Below are 20,757 nucleotides of genomic sequence, written 5' to 3' on the forward strand. Positions count from 1 at the left end.
ACCAGGTGACAACGGAGTGTATTTCTGTGCCGTCACACACTGTGATGCAGACAACTGTCAAGTTGTACAAAAACCAGAGATACATGACTGAGAGTGACAATCTGCCTGACATGATCAAACCACAATGAGCTGCTTGAGATAAGTCCTCACAGTTCAGAAGTGGGTACCAGTAAATTCTATGTTGATCAACTTATAATACCAAAAACCACAAGAAAGTTGCCTTAAATGGATCAAACTCTCTGTCTCCTCCCCTCTTAGCTGATCCCATAACGTCTGTTCAGTCTGTCAGTGAAGGCAGAGACAGAGGGAGAGAAAGACATCATGATCAGAAGCATCAGCAGGACCACTCTGCTGCTCCTCTGGCTCTCCTGTAGGTTTCAATTCAAACTGTTGGCTAAAAGTAACAGTTTTTGTAATCATTTCTGATCTTTAATGTTTTCTCTTTGATTGTAGGTCGTTCACTGAGTAATGAAGTCCATCAGAGTCCATCATCAATATTAGAAAGTCCTGATGTTTCAGCAACAATCAGCTGCAACCATTCAGTCAGTACATACAATGTAATCTTGTGGTACCAGCAGCCGAAGGGCAGCTCTGATCTTAAGCTCATTGGATTTATTCAATATATTAATCCAACCCTGGAGGATCAATTCAACCAGAACTTCAAAGTGACTGGAGATGGCTCAGTGAAATCTCAACTTGAAGTAGTGAAACTCAGACAGCAAGAAGACAGCGGCGTGTATTACTGTGCAGCTAGTAGACACAGTGACTCAGTTTCACTCTTTCTCCTACAAAAACCCTCTCTGATAATCAGCCACATAAATTCACCCTGAAGAGGAACACAGCTGCATCTAACTGCAGCAAGTGGCAGGAAACTCCCACTGATACCTGTATGAACCAACACATACTGTACAAATCCACTGATGAGGACGTGTGACGTCTCATAATGTTGACCCCTCCTCCTCCTCCTTTACATTGAGGCAGCTCTAGTGAGTCATCATCATTGTTTTCATCTGCGGATCATGATCATGATTAGACTCCTCTTACATTTAGCGGCGCTCCCGTTCTGTTTAACAGGTAATGTTACATTTAAAAAACTGGACCTAAGTATTTTCAGTGGAGTTAATTTTCATCATTAAAGCTGTTTGTTCTAAATGTCTCTTGCAGAGCTCTCAAAGAACACTGTTTATCAGACTCCCACTGCTCTGATCAAGCATCCTGGAGAAGAAGCCCTGATGAACTGCAGCCACTCAAATTCCAATTTTGATATGATCCAGTGGTATAAACAGTCTGCTGGGAAAAATGATATGGTCCTGGTTGGCTATGTAAGATTCTCTTCTCCAGCTGTTGAAGCTCAATTCAAAGACACTTGTAATGTGAGTGGTATTGGGGGAAGTCTGGCACACCTTCATATTCCAAAGCTGAGTCGATCAGAGGACGGCGCAGTGTATTTCTGTGCTGCCAGCAGTGCACAGTGCTGCACAAAGCCTCTGTCTTTAACAAAAACCCTCTCTGATGCAGCCGGTTAGGCAATAACACAAATAACCACATGACCACCAACCACACTGTTAGTGATTGACAGACAGCTGGTTTACCATGAGACACATAGATTCCTGTTTCATCCATTAGGGTGCAGTGTTTCTCCACACATCCTCTGATCGGTGATCATTACTTTTTGGCGAACTGTATCTGAAAAACAAAACAACAACGTAAAATTTAACTTTTTTTGTCCACACAAGTTGTACTCTGTACACTTTATAATTTTATATGGGGCTTTTACACACAAGGACTTCCAGTTTCATGCATCTCCCTTGAAATGCACTGGAGTTTGTGTACAGTAGCCTATGCGAGCAGTAGCTGACGCCCTAATATTAGTTTAAATCTTATTACAAAACTGAACATTTTCATTAGTTAGAATGGGTTAATGGTAAAACAGTATTATTCATGACATTACTCAGACTGTAAGGTCTGATCGGGCCCAATCAGGATCGACCAGAGAATCAAAGCTCTAGTTTATGCAAAAAAAACGTGGATGTGATGAGCAGCTGAGTGCGTCTCTAAAGGGAGGGACTTACACACTTCCTTCACACCGCCAAAAAAATATGACCCATTCTTCTACTGGGATTATGTATGGCAGATACATGGGTTAAGAAAATTTCACATATTGTGTGCTTTAGGTGAAGTCAACATGGTCTGTTTTTGTGCCCTCTACTTCATCACATTGTTTTATTACACTGGTAAGTGTCATTACAATTGTGTAAAATGCTTGTGTTTTGTTGTCTGAATCTTGACCCTCATCTGTTTTTCTGTCCTCTTACAGACCTCAGTCTGGCTGTGTTATACCAGAATCCACCTGCCCTAATGAAAAATATTGGAGGATCTGTGAATTTCCAGTGCATTAGTGGCATATCATCCTACAAAACCATCTTCTTGTACAAACAATCCCGACACAGAAATCTTGTGCTGATAGGGAAAGTCTTCATTCACTGGGAAGGTGACAATGAAAGGACAGAAAGGTGAAATGGCATCAATCACCATTTTTAATCTCACGTCAGAAGACAGCGCTGCTTATTACTGTGCTTCCACACAGCACAGCCACACAACCACAGCAGAGCGCTTGACAAAAATCGACTGGAGTCACTGTCAGAAATAAAAACACAATAAGTACACTGACAATTTCAGAGAAGGAAGTGCTGGAGTACTCTTTGCTACTTGGCTAATACTCCTGTCAATATCTATATAGCACAAGAAACATAATCATATATCTAAGTTGCAGTATGTTACGTCAAACCCTTACTTGTTGTAACAAAAGTTTTTGGATTTAAATAAACTGCATTGCCCACAGATAATTAAGACCAATTAGAAAATTCAAGCTGACAGAACAAGTTCACATACTGTATATTTTCTTGTGTTATTTGATCCTTTGTTCCTAGGCCTGTCATGATAACTTCTTAAGTTGGTCGATATATTGTGCCAGAAATAATTACGAAAAAGGATATTCCTGACATTTTGAGACCGCTTTTTGACACTAATTTAAGAATAATATAATGGCATAATAATCCAAGTACACCCTTTCAAAGAGAAATGAACTTCTAATTCTGAAGAATATTCAGACAATGAAATTGTAATATGAATACAAATATGAATATCACTATGAATAGATAGATAGACAGTAGGGGTGGGTGATATGGCTGAAAAGTATATCATGATATAGCTGGTTCATGATCGATAACGATAATTATCAATAATTTTTTTATAACCTATTTAAAGTAGCTTTCTTCTGATTTCAATCACAGTCATCAAGGCACACAGAAGAAAATGTAATGTCAACACAACCATTAGAAAACACTCAAATAAATGAACATACACAAGATGGTATAAAAACTACTACTCAACTATTTCCTCACTATCCGCACTCATTCTTGCTACTCACTCCACGCTGTGTTGTGTTCAGTGTTGCCAGATCTTGGGAGAGAAACAAGCAACCGGGACCAGCAGCCAAAATTACTTTACAAATACATTATATTTACTGCCCTTGAACTCTACCAAACCAACTAGCCGACCAAAAACGTGGAAAGAATAAATGAATGAATGAAAATGAAAGTAAAGAAGTTGCATATATCAAGCCATTTTACTTTCACTGTAACAGTGCTGGTATGCTGGACAAGATCTGAATGATGAGCACATATTTCACACAGAATCTGAATCTGCACACTGCCTTTGAATCGTTCCCCTTTTGAAGTCGAATCTTTTAATCCTCTCTCTTTCTACAAATCTTTATTGTATTCTTTCCATATTTCGCCCACTTGTTAGCGAAATAGTTAAAGAACCTCCATTAATCGCGCAATTTAAAAGTGAAAAGTCTCATTGACTGACCGTCACGGAGAAGGAGAGGGGCGGAGGGAGCAAAGCTGTGGAAACATCCTGCAGTCCGACATACTATCATGCACTTAAATAACACATGAGACGGATATATATAGAGAAAGGCGACGTTAAGCCCAAATAAGCAACTCCACTTTAGAAACAAGCCCAAAAAACTGCAACCCGCGACTACCAATATGTGTAAGCGACTTTACAAAAAAACAAGCCCAAAGTCGGCTTGTAAGCGCAACCAAACCTGACGTTGTTAGCTGTTTGGGTGATACCGTTGCTAGGTTACCAGGGAGCAAGTGAGTGTGTTCATGCAACCAACCTTGCACAGCCCGACTCTGAGGGTAACTTGCGTAGCTTTCCTCTTGTTTTTTTCCAACAGAATACAGTAATATTATCGAACGTTTTTTTCTATCGACGGCGCGTAAGTGTTTATCGCGAGACGATATGTTATCGTTTTATCGCCCATCACTAATAGATAGACAGACAGATAGATAGAAAAAAAATAACATCTCTTACTATATCTAAAATAACTACCTCAGTTTGAGAGTTAATACAAAATTTGGCTGGCAAAAACAGAACCAAATCAAGCACAAGTGATGTGCTTTGTGACTAATAGACTAGCTTAGCAAAGCTCCAAGAACACCTTTGGTATCTCTATAGTCTGGCTAATGTGCTGCAGTCTGCTCCCGGGGGTCGACATCTTGGAACCCAGGCGTTTGCTGGTGGATTTAAGGTGTAAAGGATGAAGTTGTTGGAGGGTAAAACAAAATACAACTGATTTTTTTGCTTGTCGCTAGGGACTGGCAAGCTAACAACTATCGGAGACAGTGTCAGAAATTAGCAAGGGCCATGGGCCATTTGGCCCACAATTTATCCAAGAATGCCCCCAAAAGCCATGTTCCGGGGGCCAAAATTGCCCCCAAGTTTTTGAAACAACTATATGTATTTATATTTTTAACAGCATTACAATCTGACATTAAAGTATAACTTTATTTTCATTAAATTAATTTACCATCACGTCTACAACTCATTTTCCAGACATAATCAACGAGATTGCACTGATTACGTGAGAGTAATCTGACAGAGAAGGGGAGGGGGCTTTGCTGTACCATAAGTATAGACTAACCATTTCTTGGGTGATCTGTGTCTACACAATGAAAAACTAAGGTAGAATGAATGTTAAATTTTAAATTAACTTACTTCCAGGATTGCATCTAAGGAATTTATAGTAATTTGGCCTTTTTAACAGTAAAAGTAACTGTAATGTGGTGAAACATTAGTACTGCTTTCAGTAGATTAATGGTTAAATCATCACATTTAAACTGGTTGAATTATAGGAAATCTGAGTGATATTTTGCAACCATAACTTTATGTAACCCATTATTTATTTCATTTAGTGGTTTCTACTGAAGAGTGAAGACACTAGCTTTTCATGTGCTTATTGTTAGAACATAATTACAATTTTTTGATGGCCCCCAAACATTTCGAAAATGCCCCCATTTTTTAGAACGTGGGGGCCAAAATTGCCCGCAAAATATTTTGTTAATTTCATACCCTGATGGGAGCTGTTACCCTATTACTCTTTAAGTGCAGCTGCAGGCTACCAGTAAGCTACGCTGTGTCGTCTTTAAAGTGCTGTTTTATTTCTCTTTAGACTTGCGCAAGTACACAGGGGTAGAAAGAAAAAAAGGGGAGCGTAATGGACAGGTGCTGTTAATTCCAAATTCTAATATGTTGGTTAAAATGTTGGTGACATTCTTCTGTAGACAAACACGCACATAAACACAGCAGTCAATATCAAGGTCAGTGAAATGGTCAAAGTCACATCCATATATCGTATGATAAGTCTATAGCAGAATTATAATGACAGGCCTTTTTGTTCTTGATATTTATTGGGTCTTTTTATGAGGTGGCAGTGTGTCTTTGAACCCTCATACTGATCCAGGGGTGTGTAGCGGTTGTTGATATGATAGGATGATAGGATGCACTATGACACCACCCACTGTGGTTTTCTGAGAGGAGGATTAATCTGAGCGGGAGGAGATCATGATCTGTACCTGCATGTAGCGATGAAAGCAGTACCAGAATCAAGACTGACTTTAAATCCAGCCAGAAAACACAAAATGATCATCATCTGCTGCATAATCTTGAATATTATACTAGTTTCAGGTAAGGTATTGAAAAGACTTTTTCCTTGTCTTTGTTAATAGGTTGAAGTAATGACAGAGATGACAGTTTTCTTCCCAGTTCCTTTTAAAGTTAAACTTGTGTCTTGCACTTGCTTTTCCACAGGTTCCTCTCCGGGCGACAACATCTACCAGACTCCAACCAACACTTATAGCCAACTCGGACAAACAGCCAAAATCATCTGTTCACACAGTATTCAGAGCTACGATCAAATTCTTTGGTACAAGCAATCAAAGAACAGACAGCTACAACTCCTGGGATACATGATGATAGACGCTGAATTTCCAGAGCAGACAGGACTGGATGTGAAGATTGAAGGGAGTGCAAATAAAGACCAAAACTGCACATTAACAATTAAAGGACTCAGCCTGAACAGCAGTGCAGTGTACTTCTGTGCTGCTTGGTTACACAGTGATACATATCACTGCTCCTCAGTACAAAAACCTCCTCATCACATTTGTTTCATATCTGTACTGCAGCTCACAGCCTGTTGCACCTGCAGTCCTTCCTTACATAGAGCTGGTATATATTTATTCAGATCTTTAAACTGAGTCAGTAGCATCTACTGGTAGTTGACATGGTGGTTGTAATATTAAGAGGAGGAGGATGCAAAGATGACACCACCCACCTCCTGATGTCATGTTGGTTTACAGACGGGAGGGTTTACTCATAAAGGAGGTTGTATAACCACTGATACACTGAGAATATCTTACATATCAACATTAAAATCAGTACCAAACAGAGAAAAACAACATGATCATCCTATTCCTCGGCATTCACTTTACAACTATTCTGGTTTCAGGTAATGTCATCAAATCATTTTGATACAAGTTGTTTGCAGTTTTGTAAACAGCCAGTGTTGACAGTGCTGCTATTTTGGCTGTAACTGAATTTTAATTTCATCTTATTATATTACATTGCTGAATTAACCAGTGCTCATTCTTATACATTGTGTTTATGGTCGATGTCTATTCAACAGGTTCCTCTCTCAGTGACCAAGTCTTCCAGACTCCAGCTGACATTTACAGCATGCCAGGACAACCAGCCAAAATCACCTGTCGTCACACCATTCCAAACTATAACCAAATCCTCTGGTACAAACAGTCAAAAACACAACTACAGCTCCTGGGATATGTGTATTTTAAAGATGGATATCCAGAGGCTGGACTGGGTGTGAAGATGGAGGGGAGTGCAGATAAAGACCAAAACTGTACACTAACAATAGAGGGACTCAGCCTGAACAGCAGTGCAGTGTACTTCTGTGCTGCTAAGTTACACAGTGATACATATCACTGCTCCTCAGTACAAAAACCTCCTCTTTACACATTCTTTTATCTCTGTACTGCAGCTCACAGCCTGTTGCACCTGCACTCCTTCCTTTCATAGAGCTGGTATATATTTATTCAGATCTTTATACTGAGTCAGTGGCATCTACTGGTAGTTAGCATGATGATTATAATGTTTACGGGATACGTTAATCAGGTCTGTGTCACCACCATGTGATTAAAGGTGTCAAGTAGCATTGTCACTGTTAGCTCTGTTAGCACTGTTAGCAGTGTCAACACAGCTGGTGGTGCTAATATAGTTAACAATGCTAAAAAGGTTTTGCAGCTCAGAATGAAGGTGCTTACTCACCAGGTCTACCTGGGGGGAGGCCAGAGGGTGGCCAATGCAGGGACAGTGTTAACCAGCTGTAATTGTGAATAAGCAACGCTGCTAGCTAGCTCCCACCTGGCACGGTGTGCAATGCAGAGCAGCCAAGGCTAACATTAGCTAACTAGTGGACACTGAAAGGTGGGAAATGGGCGCTATGTTTCCACATGGTAAAGCAGCTGGTCAACTGTCGGTCAGCAAAGCCAACAGAAAATGAAATAATAGGCAAGAAATTTACATTATGAAATGTTAAAATTTCACCACCTATAAATGGATAGCATTTTGACATGTGGCACTGAAGCTCACTGAGTCAATGAAGCACCAGACTACAAAAAAAGGCCTCTTGTAATTCACATCATTTTGTATTTTCTTATTAAAAAAACTTGAAAATGAACCAGTTGATTACAAATTTATCAAAGTAAAATTAACCAAACCTCCCTACATCACGCTGACACAACCCTGGTTGAAAATCAGCAAAGTGTGCCTTTAAGAGGAGGAGGATGTGCTATGACACCGCCCACTTTACTGTGTTATGTTGGTTTACTGACAGGAGGGTTTACTCATAGAGGAGGTCACTGTATCTACAGATACACTGACAATATCTTCCAAATCAATATCAAAATTATTACCAAACAAATAATTACAAACAAAAAAAACAACATGATCATCCTACTCCTCGCTATTCATTTTACAGCTACTCTGGTTTCAGGTAACGTCATCAAATCATTTTAACCCAGCTTTAGCAACATGTGTTTGTAGTTTTGTAGTATACAGTGCTGGTATTCAGCTGTTTGTGGTTGATGTCTATTCAACAGGTTCCTCTCTCAGTGACCAAGTCTTCCAGACTCCAGCAAACATTTACAGCATGCCAGGAAAACCAGCCAAAATCAACTGTCGTCACACCATTCCAACGTATACCCAAATCCTCTGGTACAAACAGTCAAAAACACAACTACAGTTTCTGGGATATGTCTATTTAACCAATGCGGTACCAGAGACTGGAGTGGATGTGAAATTGGAAGGGAACGCAAACAGTAACCAAACCTGCACGTTAACAGTTGAAAGACTCAGCCTGAACAGCAGTGCAGTGTACTTCTGTGCAGCTAGTTTACACAGTGATACATGTCACTGCTCCTCAGTACAAAAACCTCCTTGCTCACATCCCCTTACACCTGGAATAAGCCATTCAAACCAATATTGGTCTTCCCTCTGGCAAAGATCAGATATTATGATGAAAGCTTCTCTATATGCAGCTACCAGTGCCACATACTGTTAGAAACAGCAGCCCCAGACATCACATTTGTCTGCAGAGTCTCGTTGAACAGGGTCATTATGAAGACTTATGAAGACTTCTCACATATATCACATCAACCTGCTGAGTTTTTGTAGCTACTGACTGCCAATAGCTCATAATCTAAAAAACACATGAACCTTTGTGTACTTTAATTGGCATTAGAGGCAGGGCTGTCCACTCGTCTAAATTTGCATTACTTGAACTTTCTATTATTGTCAAATTTGTGAACAGATTCCTTTGACTAAACAACAAGTTGCTGGTGTTTCAACAATCTAACAACTTATACTATATTATCATAACACTTAGTAGTTAAATGCAATTTTCTTTACAAATAGACTGTTTGGTGCAAAAGCTTGTAGGGATTATAACAAGGCTTTGTTGTTTTGCTTCCTCTCATGAGGTGGGAGTATATCTTTACTGAGCCGTGGTGTGTGGCGGTAGCTGACGTGATGGTGTTATTGTTTAGAGGAGGAGGAAGCACCATGACATCACCCACCTTAAAAGGTTGTGTGTGTTTTTTCCTCACATAAAGAGGTGGAAATAAAGCATACCAGCGTATACTGTGATGAAAACACAACCAATAACTAACCTGATCTGAAGTTTAGTCAGACCAGAAGACACATCATGATAATTATTTTCTGTATAACCTTTAATGCTGTACTGGTTTCAGGTAAGGAAAAGTGTTTTTCGTCCTTTTTTTTAGGGTGAATTCCCAAATTCTTTTCATGATATTTTAACTTAATGTAACTGTTTACTGTTGTGCACTCTGAGTGTTTTTTAATTATGCTTTTTCCACAGGTTCCTCACTCAGCAACAAAGTCCAACAGACTCCTACTGACATGTACGCTGAAACTGGAAAAACAGCCAATATCAGCTGTTCACACAATGTTCAGGGCTATACCCGAATCCTCTGGTACAAACAGTCAAAGAACAAACAAATGCAGCTCCTGGGATACATGTATGTTGGTAAGGGTACTCCTGAGGCTGGACTGAGTGTGAAGATAGATGGGGGTGCAGATAAAGGCCAAAACTGCACATTAACAACTGAAGAACTCAGCCTGAACAGCAGTGCAGTGTACTTCTGTGCTGCTAGTAAACACAGTGCTACATAACACTGATCCTCAGTACAAAAACCTCCCCATAACACATTTTTTAATCTCCGTTTCACAGCTCACAGCCCCTTGCACCTGCATTTAACCATTCTAACCACTGTTGGTATTCCCTCTGATCCAGATCAGTTATTATAACCGGAGGTTCCTTACAGTACGTCCCCAACAGCAGCCTCATACATTCATGACTGCAGAGGCTACATCTCACTGAAACAGGATCAGTAATATGACTTCTATTCTTGTCTTGTTGAATTTTAGTGTTGCTGCTGACTGTCTGCCTGGCTCCAGAATTTTCAATCCGCCCACTCATTAACTGTTTGTATGATTTCCTATAAAAAGTCATGCACCCAAATTTGTACATATCCCATGTCATCATGAGCAAGTAATTCCTGCGTAACCCAGGTATTTTGGAAGGCAGGGATCATGTGACCAGTGCGCTGACGGGAGCAAACAAAGAAGCTTTCTATAAGGAGAGAGGTTGGGATGGTGGATGGGTTGCAAAAAACAGGACTTTCCCCTGGGACTTTTGCTAAGAGACAGAAGTTCAGTACCAAGTGAACTGTGAGTCATTTTAAGTTATGTCCTCACCATGTTTCTTTTCCTAAACCTAACCACAGTAACTTTAACTGCCTAAACCTAACTTCGGTAACATTACTTTAATTTAGTAACTTTATGTTAAGGGCGAAACATTATTCCTGGAGCGCCAATTTGTAAGATATCATACAGTTGAGTGTGCATTTTCATAGGATAGGATAGGTTCTATGAGGATACATGGATCGGTGCCATGGGCAGGTCTAACGGCGTTGTAAAGCTATTAGAGCTTATATCGGGCCCGAAAAATCCAGCCCGACCCCACCCGAGCCTGCGCATGTTCTGTCCGAGTCTGGCCTGGCCCTTTAACTGTAACTACGAGCCTGGTTTCAACCCGACATTTTTTTAAGGATACGAACATGGACACTGAAGGCTGACTTTCGTCTTTCTTTCCATGGCAAGCCTTCCTCATGTGCCTCTGAAGTGTCGAGGTCCCCGTCTTTTTGCTGTCATATACCAGCATCGTGCTGCATTTGGTACACCCGACGAAGCCAACACACACGTTGTCACCATCGAAAACTCACATGTGCGCGGCCAGTGGCACCGTCAAGGGGAGGCTGCAGCCCCACCCCCCAGGTGTGATAAGTAGTTGATTCCATAGCTTAGGTCTATTATGAGGAGGAGCCTGACCCGTCCAAGCCCGAGGATAGTGGCGGGAATTTACGGCCCGACATGGCCCATGGGTCGGGTGAGGTTCGGGTCAGGTTTGGGCTCGGGCAGAGAATCTAAGCTCTAGAAGCTATCACCAAGCATTGTCAAGTGCTGCACTGGAACCAATGACGAGTAATAATGATGGTGAGCACTAGAGACAAGATAAGACGTTGCTAGCGAAGCTGTTCTAAATCGATTCTTCTTCTTTGTCTTCTCATATCGCCCGATATCGTAGTTTGTTTGACTTCGCTACCATCCGCTCTTAAAACCCCTGCAAAACAGATATGTTGCCATGGCTACCCCTCACTGAAGACTTAAAATTATGTTCGATTCAGGCAGATACGTTAATCTCTCATGAATCCCCCTCACACATGGGAATCAGTTAGAGTGAACGCAATGTCAGACTGAAGATGGAAATGGAGTGAGAGCACATGCCAAATTTTTTCAGTTATCAGAGTCATAATTTCAGAAATATTTTCAACAAACTAAAAACTAATACTGCATTATCAGAGAAGTAAAAAATCGAATGAAATGTAACTGGCTTGTTGAAATAATCCCCACAAACCTATGTACACAAGTCTTTGTTGTTTGTCTTCCTGTCAGAAGGTGGCAGTATAGCTTAACTGAGCCAGTGTAGAGTGGTGTCGCTGACAAGATGGTTTTAATATTTAGAGCAAGAGGAAGCACTATGACACCGCCCACTTTAACATATTTGTCTCTTCTTTTCCTGATAGATGGGTTTACTTAAAAAAAAAAAAAAAAAAAAAAACAAGGAGGTGAAAGTAATCAGTATACCAGCACATACTGAGGTGAAGACACAGTTCCAGAAAACAACACAATGATCCTTTTCTTCTGTATAACTATTGATCTTTTTCTGGTTTCAGGTAATAAAATTCTTTGCAATTTGGAAAGTATTTACTCTTATTTTGCAGTAAGCTACAGTAAGTTTCTGAAGCTATTCAATTTGCATGACGTGCCGCTTATGGGATGAGAGAAAAATTGAATCAACAGACAACTAAAGAAAAGTGTCTTCATCTTCTGTGATTTTATATTGTTGTGTTGTTTCGTTTATGCTTTTTCCACAGGCTCCAAAGTCTACCAGACTCCAGCTGACATATACAGCAAACCTGAAGAAACAGCCAAAATCAACTGTTCACACAGTGTTCAGAGCTACAATCAAATCCTCTGGTACAAGCAAACAAAGAATAGCCAACTACAGCTCCTGGGATACATGTATGTTGGTAGGGGTACTCCTGAGGCTGGACTGAGTGTGAAGATAGATGGGGGTGCAGATAAAGACCAAATCTGCACGTTAACAATTGAAGGACTCAGCCTGAACAGCAGTGCAGTGTACTTCTGTGCTGCCAGGTTACACAGTGCTACATATCACTGCTCCTCAGTACAAAAACCTCCTCATCACACATTTTGTTTTATCTCTGTATTACAGCCTGTTGCACCTGTACTGACTCACTCCAACCAACACTGTTTTTTGTCTCTTATTTAAGACCACAGGTTTTAATGGGAGGTTCCCTCTGTGGAGCAACGCAGTATTTAACCTCCCTCAGATACTCATCATGTCTGCTGCGGCTGCATCTGATGTTAGCAGGATCACTATGATGACACAAGCTCTATTCGTATTTGTAGTCTCGGCTCTGAGGCTTCAAGGTATAAGAATTTACTTTTATTTTACTTTACTTTCTAACGGAGTTAGAGTTTTAATCTTGTTTTAACGTCTACATGTTTTTGCTTGTACCAACAACTAGTGCACGAAAATCATTTAAATACTACAAAACATAATACATTTGTTACGTTGTTTAGAGAACGTTTTTCAGAGGGAATAAAAATGATATTTAATTCTGTATTTCATCCACACAGGTCACTGCCAGGATGTGATCCAAGACCCTAAAATCAGCTGGAGTTTTGCTTCCCAAACTGCAGAGATGAACTGCAGCCACAATAAAGATATTTCTCATACCCAGATGTACTGGTACAGACAGCGTCCACATACTGTATATCACATCAACCTGCTGAGTTTTTGTAGCTATTGACTGCCAATAGCTCATAATCTAAAAACATATGAACCTTTGTGTACTTTAATTGGCATTAGAGGCAGGGCTGTCCACTCGTCTAAATTTGCATTACTTGAACTTTCTATTAGTGTCAAATTTGTGAACAGATTCCTTTGACTAAACAACAAGTTGCTGGTGTTTCAACAATCTAACAACTTATACTATATTATTACAACACTTAGTAGTTAAATGCAATTCTTTTTACAAATAGACTGTTTGGTGCAAAAGCTTGTAGGGATTATAACAAGGCTTTGTTGTTTTGCTTCCTCTCATGAGGTGGGAGTATATCTTTACTGAGCGGTGGTGTGTGGCGGTAGCTGACGTGATGGTGTTATTGTTTAGAGGAGGAGGAAGCACCATGACATCACCCACCTCAAAAGGTTGTGTGTGTTTTCCTCACATAAAGAGGTGGAAATAAAGCATACCAGCGTATACTGTGATGAAAACACAACCAATAACTAACCTGATCTGAAGTTTAGTCAGACCAGAAGACACATCATGATAATTATTTTCTGTATAACCTTTAATGCTGTACTGGTTTCAGGTAAGGAAAAGTGTTTTTAGTCTTTTTTTTTTTTAAGGTGAATTCCCAAATTCTTTTCATGATATTTTAACTTAATGTAACTGTTTACTGTTGTGCACTCTGAGTGGTTTTTAATTATGCTTTTTCCACAGGTTCCTCACTCAGCAACAAAGTCCAACAGACTCCTACTGACATGTACGCTGAAACTGGAAAAACAGCCGATATCAGCTGTTCACACAATGTTCAGGACTATACCCGAATCCTCTGGTACAAACAGTCAAAGAACAAACAAATGCAGCTCCTGGGATACATGAATGTTAATACTGGATATCCTGAAGCTGGAGTGGCTGTGAAGATAGAAGGGCGTGCAGATAAAGGCCAAAACTGCACATTAACAATTGAAGAACTCAGCCTGAACAGCAGTGCAGTGTACTTCTGTGCTGCTAGTTAACACAGTGCTACATAACACTGATCCTCAGTACAAAAACCTCCCCATAACACATTTTTTAATCTCCGTTTCACAGCTCACAGCCCCTTGCACCTGCATTTAACCATTCTAACCACTGTTGGTATTCCCTCTGATCCAGATAAGTTATTATAACCGGAGGTTCCTTACAGTACGTCCCCAACAGCAGCCTCATACATTCATGACTGCAGAGGCTACATCTCACTGAAACAGGATCAGTAATATGACTTCTATTCTTGTCTTGTTGAATTTTAGTGTTGCTGCTGACTGTCTGCCTGGCTCCAGAATTTTCAATCCGCCCACTCATTAACTGTTTGTATGATTTCCTATAAAAGTCATGCACCCAAATTTGTACATATCCCATGTCATCATGAGCAAGTAATTCCTGTGTAACCCAGGTATTTTGGAAGGCAGGGATCATGTGACCAGTGCGCTGACGGGAGCAAACAAAGAAGCTGTCTATAAGGAGAGAGGTTGGGGTGGTGGATGGGTTGCAAAAAATAGGACTTTCCCCTGGGACTTTTGCTAAGAGACAGAAGTTCATTTCCAAGTGAACTTTGAGTCATTTTAAGTTATGTCCTCACCATGTTTCTTTTCCTAAACCTAACCACAGTAACTTTAACTGCCTAAACCTAACTTCGGTAACATTACTTTAATTTAGTAACTTTATGTTAAGGTTGAAACATTATTCCTGGAGCGCCAATTTGTAAGATGTCATACAGTTGAGTGTGCATTTTCATAGGATAGGATAGGTTCTATGAGGATACATGGATCGGTGCCATGGGCAGGTCTAATGGCGTTGTAAAGCTATTAGAGCTTATATCGGGCCCGAAAAATCCAGCCCGACCCCACCCGAGCCTGCGCATGTTCTGTCCGAGTCTGGCCTGGCCCTTTAACTGTAACTACGAGCCTGGTTTCAACCCGACATTTTTTTAAGGATACGAACATGGACACTGAAGGCTGACTTTCATCTTTCTTTCCATGGCAAGCCTTCCTCATGTGCCTCTGAAGTGTCGAGGTCCCCGTCTTTTTGCTGTCATATACCAGCATCGTGCTGCATTTGGTACACCCGACGAAGCCAACACACGCGTTGTCACCATCGAAAACTCACATGTGCGCGGCCAGTGGCACCGTCAAGGGGAGGCTGCAGCCCCACCCCCCAGGTGTGATAAGTAGTTGATTCCATAGCTTAGGTCTATTATGAGGAGGAGCCTGACCCGTCCATGCCCAAGGATAGTGGTGGGAATTTACGGCCCGACATGGCCCATGGGTCGGGTGAGGTTCGGGTCAGGTTTGGGCTCGGGCAGAGAATCTAAGCTCTAGAAGCTATCACCAAGCATTGTCAAGTGCTGCACTGAAACCAATGACGAGTAATAATGATGGTGAGCACTAGAGACAAGATAAGACGTTGGTAGCGAGGCTAAATCGATTCTTCTTCTTTGTCTTCTCATATCGCCCGATATCATAGTTTGTTTGACTTCGCTACCATCCGCTCTTAAAACCCCTGCAAAACAGATATGTTGCCATGGCTACCCCTCACTGAAGACTTAAAATTATGTTCGATTCAGGCAGATACGTTAATCTCTCATGAATCCCCCTCACACATGGGAATCAGTTAGAGTGAACGCAATGTCAGACTGAAGATGGAAATGGAGTGAGAGCACATGCCAAATTTTTTCAGTTATCAGAGTCATAATTTCAGAAATATTTTCAACAAACTAAAAACTAATACTGCATTATCAGAGAAGTAAAAAATCGAATGAAATGTAACTGGCTTGTTGAAATAATCCCCACAAACCTATGTACACAAGTCTTTGTTGTTTGTCTTCCTGTCAGAAGGTGGCAGTATAGCTTAACTGAGCCAGTGTAGAGTGGTGTCGCTGACAAGATGGTTTTAATATTTAGAGCAAGAGGAAGCACTATGACACCGCCCACTTTAACATATTTGTCTCTTCTTTTCCTGATAGATGGGTTTACTTAAAAAAACAAACAAAAAAAACAAAAAAAAAAACAAGGAGGTGAAAGTAATCAGTATACCAGCACATACTGAGGTGAAGACACAGTTCCAGAAAACAACACAATGATCCTTTTCATCTGTATAACTATTGATCTTTTTCTGGTTTCAGGTAATAAAATTCTTTGCAATTTGTAAAGTATTTACTCTTATTTTACAGTAAGCTACAGTAAGTTTCTGAAGCTATTCACTTTGCATGTTATGGGCTCTGACGTGCCGCTTATGGGATGAGAGAAAAATTGAATCAACAGACAACTAAAGAAAAGTGTCTTCACCTTCTGTGATTTTATATTGTTGTGTTGTTTCGTTTATGCTTTTTCCACAGGCTCCAAAGTCTACCAAACTCCAGCTGACATATACAGCGAACCTGAAGAAACAGCCAAAATCAACTGTTCACACAGTGTTCAGAGCTACAATCAAATCATCTGGTACAAGCAAACAAAGAATAGCCAACTACAGCTCCTGGGATACATGTATGGTGGTAGGGGTACTCCTGAGGCTGGACTGAGTGTGAAGATAGATGGGGGTGCAGATAAAGACCAAAACTGCACATTAACAACTGAAGAACTCAGCCTGAACAGCAGTGCAGTGTACTTCTGTGCTGCTAGTAAACACAGTGCTACATAACACTGATCCTCAGTACAAAAACCTCCNCTGCACGTTAACAATTGAAGGACTCAGCCTGAACAGCAGTGCAGTGTACTTCTGTGCTGCCAGGTTACACAGTGCTACTTATCACTGCTCCTCAGTACAAAAACCTCCTCATCACACATTTTGTTTTATCTCTGTATTACAGCCTGTTGCACCTGTACTGACTCACTCCAACCAACACTGTTTTTTGTGTTATTATTATTTAAGACCACAGGTTTTAATGGGAGGTTCCCTTTGTCCCTCCCTCAGATACTCATCATGTCTGCTGCGGCTGCATCTGATGTTAGCAGGATCACTATGATGACACAAGCTCTATTCATATTTGTAGTCTCGGCTCTGTGGCTTCAAGGTATAAGAATTTACTTTTATTTTACTTTACTTTCTAACGGAGTTAGAGTTTTAATCTTGTTTTAATGTCTACATGTTTTTGCTTGTACCAACAACTAGTGCATGAAAATCATTTAAATACTACAAGACAAAACATTTGTTACGTTGTTTAGAGAACGTTTTTCAGAGGGAATAAAAATGATATTTAATTCTGTATTTCGTCCACACAGGTCACTGCCAGGATGTGATCCAAGACCCTAAAATCAGCTGGAGGTATGCTTCCCAAACTGCAGAGATGAACTGCAGCCACAAAAAAAAATGCTGGTCATACCCAGATGTACTGGTACAGACAGCGTCCAGGGGAGACCATGAGCCGCATTGTCTACACAGTTTGGGGTGGACAACCAGACTATGGTGGCGTCCCTCAAACTAAATATGCAGCTATCAAAGATAACGTAGAGATCGGGGCTCTGACTGTGAAAGACCTGCAACCTGACGACAGCGGTGTGTATTTCTGTGCTGTCAGCAAACACAGTGATGTAAAACGTATGAGCAGCTGAACAAAAACTGGTTGCCAATACATCTGCTGAGTGTGTTAGGGACCAGCTATTGGCTTTTATATTGTTCCAGCAGGTGGAGCTGAAGCTCCAGATATACTCTCAACACATTCAACACTGTGACATTTAATGAAGCTGGTGTAGATTTAATAGGAGGCAGCTGATGAAGAGTCTACAGTTAACAGAGAGGCTCAGTGTTCTGTGTTCATTCAGACGGGAGGTCAACATGTCAACATTATTCTTTTTATCTTGGATCATTGGTAATCACTTTTACCATTCAGGAATGCCACTTTATCCATAGTTCCGACATTGATTATTGATTTTCCTTTTTCTAGGCGTTTGTCTGGGTCTAGATGTCCGTCAGTCTCCCTCTGATCTCATCACAAAACCTGGTGACAAGGTGCAGATGTTCTGCAGCCATGATAAAACTGACTACAGGGTGATGCTCTGGTACCAGCGGTCACCTGGAGACACAGCTATGAAACTCATTGGATATTTGAACTACAAAGCGGACACAATGGAAGAGCCATATAGAAAACATTTTAACATCTCTGGAAATTTGGGTGGAGATGGCGTAAAAAATGGCTCACTTACAGTTCAAATAACTGGACCTGAGCACAGTGCAGTTTACTACTGTGCAGCCAGCAAAGCACAGTGACTGTAGTTTCCGTCTTCCTTATACAAAAACTACTAACCCTTATCAGCATTTATGGTTGTAAATGACACCTTGAACCACCTTGAACAAACCCCTCACAACCAGCTGCAGTTTCATTGAAGCTTTAGTGTTTGCCAGCTGATGTAGAGTGATGATGTTTCTTCATCACTTCCTTTTCCTCTTTAAACCTTAGTCAGCTCATGAAGCTCCAGATGAATCTTGATTTGAGAAAGCCAAAATGATCCACTCTCTCCTCCTCTGTTGTTTGGCAGGTAATCGATTTTTCAACACTGTTTTGCCTCAATGTAGTATTATGTAACTAAGTTCTTTCCCTATTTTTGTCCTGGATCTATTTTGTCTAGGTGCTTGCCTGGGTCTTGATGTCCGTCAGTCTCCCTCTGATTTCATCACAAAACCTGGAGACAAGGTGCAGATGTTCTGCAGCCATGATAAAACTGACTACAGGATGATGCTCTGGTACCAGCGGTCACCTGGAGACACAGCTATGAAACTCATTGGATATTTCGGTCACCTGGAGACACAGCTATGAAACTCATTGGATATTTGTACTTCAAAGATGTCACAATGGAAGACCCATATAAAGACGACTTTAACATATCTGGAGATTTGGGGGGAAATACAGCAAAGAATGGCTCTCTTATCATCAACCTTGTTAAACAAGAGCACAGTGCAGTTTACTACTGTGCAGCTAGAGAAACACAATGACAAAAATCCCCCCTGAATGTTACAAAAACTCTCCACAAGCTTTTCTCATCAGTGGTTTATAATAAGGCATGGAATAAACTGCTCCCACACACCTGCTTCTGTGGTTGTACTTTGGTTTGATGCAATCATAGCTCATGCAACTGTGTTTGTATTCTATTGTTTTTATTCTAATTTAACCAGGTAAACTTTTACAGTAATTTACATAATGTACGTAACGAAATCTGTCAAACCCAAAACATCTTTTGAGGGAAAGTGTGTGTCGAGATATCAGTTTGATATAGAACTAAATGAAGCCACTCCTCTTTTCTACATCACATTTGCTTCCTACATAAATGTGACTCAGTTTAGTGAGAAGGCACAAACAGCAGAGACCTTTTCATGACTAAATATTGCATTTCATCCATGACATCAGAGGAACACAGGGCCCCATGTCAAATCTAAACATGATAATTCAATTTCTCTTTTGCTGTTTCCTCACAGGTAACAACTGCTTCTCTGCAAAATAAGATGCAATGAATTTACTTTCACATCTTAAATCAATAATCTGTCCAACTTTTATTACAGCAGGTATTTCTCTGGGGGTTCAGGTCCATCAGTCTCCCTCTGCTGTCATCAGAAAGGCCGGTGATGATGTGCAGCTTGTCTGTACTCATGGACAAACAGACTACACAATGATGCTGTGGTACCAGCAGTCACCTGCAGACAAGGCTCTCAAACTGATCGGATATTTAGAATATGGTAGAATGAGCTATGAAGGATTATATAAAGAGCATTTCAACATCACTGGAGATTTGAGTGGAAACACAGCGAAGAATGGGTCTCTGTTTATAGTGAACCTGAAAGAGTCTGAGCACAGTGCAGTGTACTACTGTGCAGCTCGATATGCACGTTGAGGCAGACCTCCTTTCAAATACACAAAAACTAAACACCACCCTTTATCAACTGTGGTTTTGTGAATTCTTGAAAAGACCTTCACCAGCCAGCTGCAGTCGAGGTCTGTCATGTGATTCCTACCTCACTTCCTCATTACTCTGCTGGGTTTGTTCATACTCAGTCCAGTCTTGTAGCCGAAGCAGACATCTCATCACCATTATCTTTTTCACAGAGATGAGACAAACAACTAAAATGATTTGTTCTTTACTTTTTTGTCATCTTATAGGTAATGTTATCTACTCTCCAGCTCACAATGGTATACTTTCATACGCAAGCAAATAAACCCTGAGCTTTGTCTCTCGTCGTAGGTTTTTCTCTGGGGATTCAGATCCGTCAGTCTCCCTCTGCTATCAGGAAGCCGGGTGACGATGTACAGCTTTTCTGCATGCATGAAAAAAGTGACTACAGAGTGATGCTGTGGTACCAGCGGTCACCTGGAGACACAGCTTTGAAACTTATTGGATACGGATATGTGCAGTTC

The 20,757-nt window shown here is 40.7% G+C and overlaps 1 long non-coding RNA gene and 1 gene segment (V, D, J or C); both read left to right on the forward strand.

Moving 5' to 3' along the window:
• Positions 1–8,826: 8,826 nt before the first annotated feature.
• LOC126387172 (T cell receptor alpha variable 36/delta variable 7-like) lies at positions 8,827–18,373 on the forward strand. The segment is given in 5 exon segments: positions 8,827–9,674; positions 9,803–9,970; positions 12,441–12,723; positions 17,328–17,427; positions 17,636–18,373. Coding segments are annotated over 4 exon segments (549 nt in total).
• On the forward strand, positions 12,861–14,876 carry LOC126387173 (uncharacterized). The gene is made up of 3 exons (XR_007569609.1): positions 12,861–13,020; positions 13,231–13,968; positions 14,100–14,876. It is a non-coding gene; the product is annotated as an uncharacterized LOC126387173 (long non-coding RNA).
• Positions 18,374–20,757: the final 2,384 nt, after the last annotated feature.

This window comes from Epinephelus moara, unplaced genomic scaffold (genome assembly GCF_006386435.1).
Source record: "Epinephelus moara isolate mb unplaced genomic scaffold, YSFRI_EMoa_1.0 scaffold259, whole genome shotgun sequence".
Taxonomy (NCBI): Eukaryota; Metazoa; Chordata; class Actinopteri; order Perciformes; family Serranidae; genus Epinephelus; species Epinephelus moara.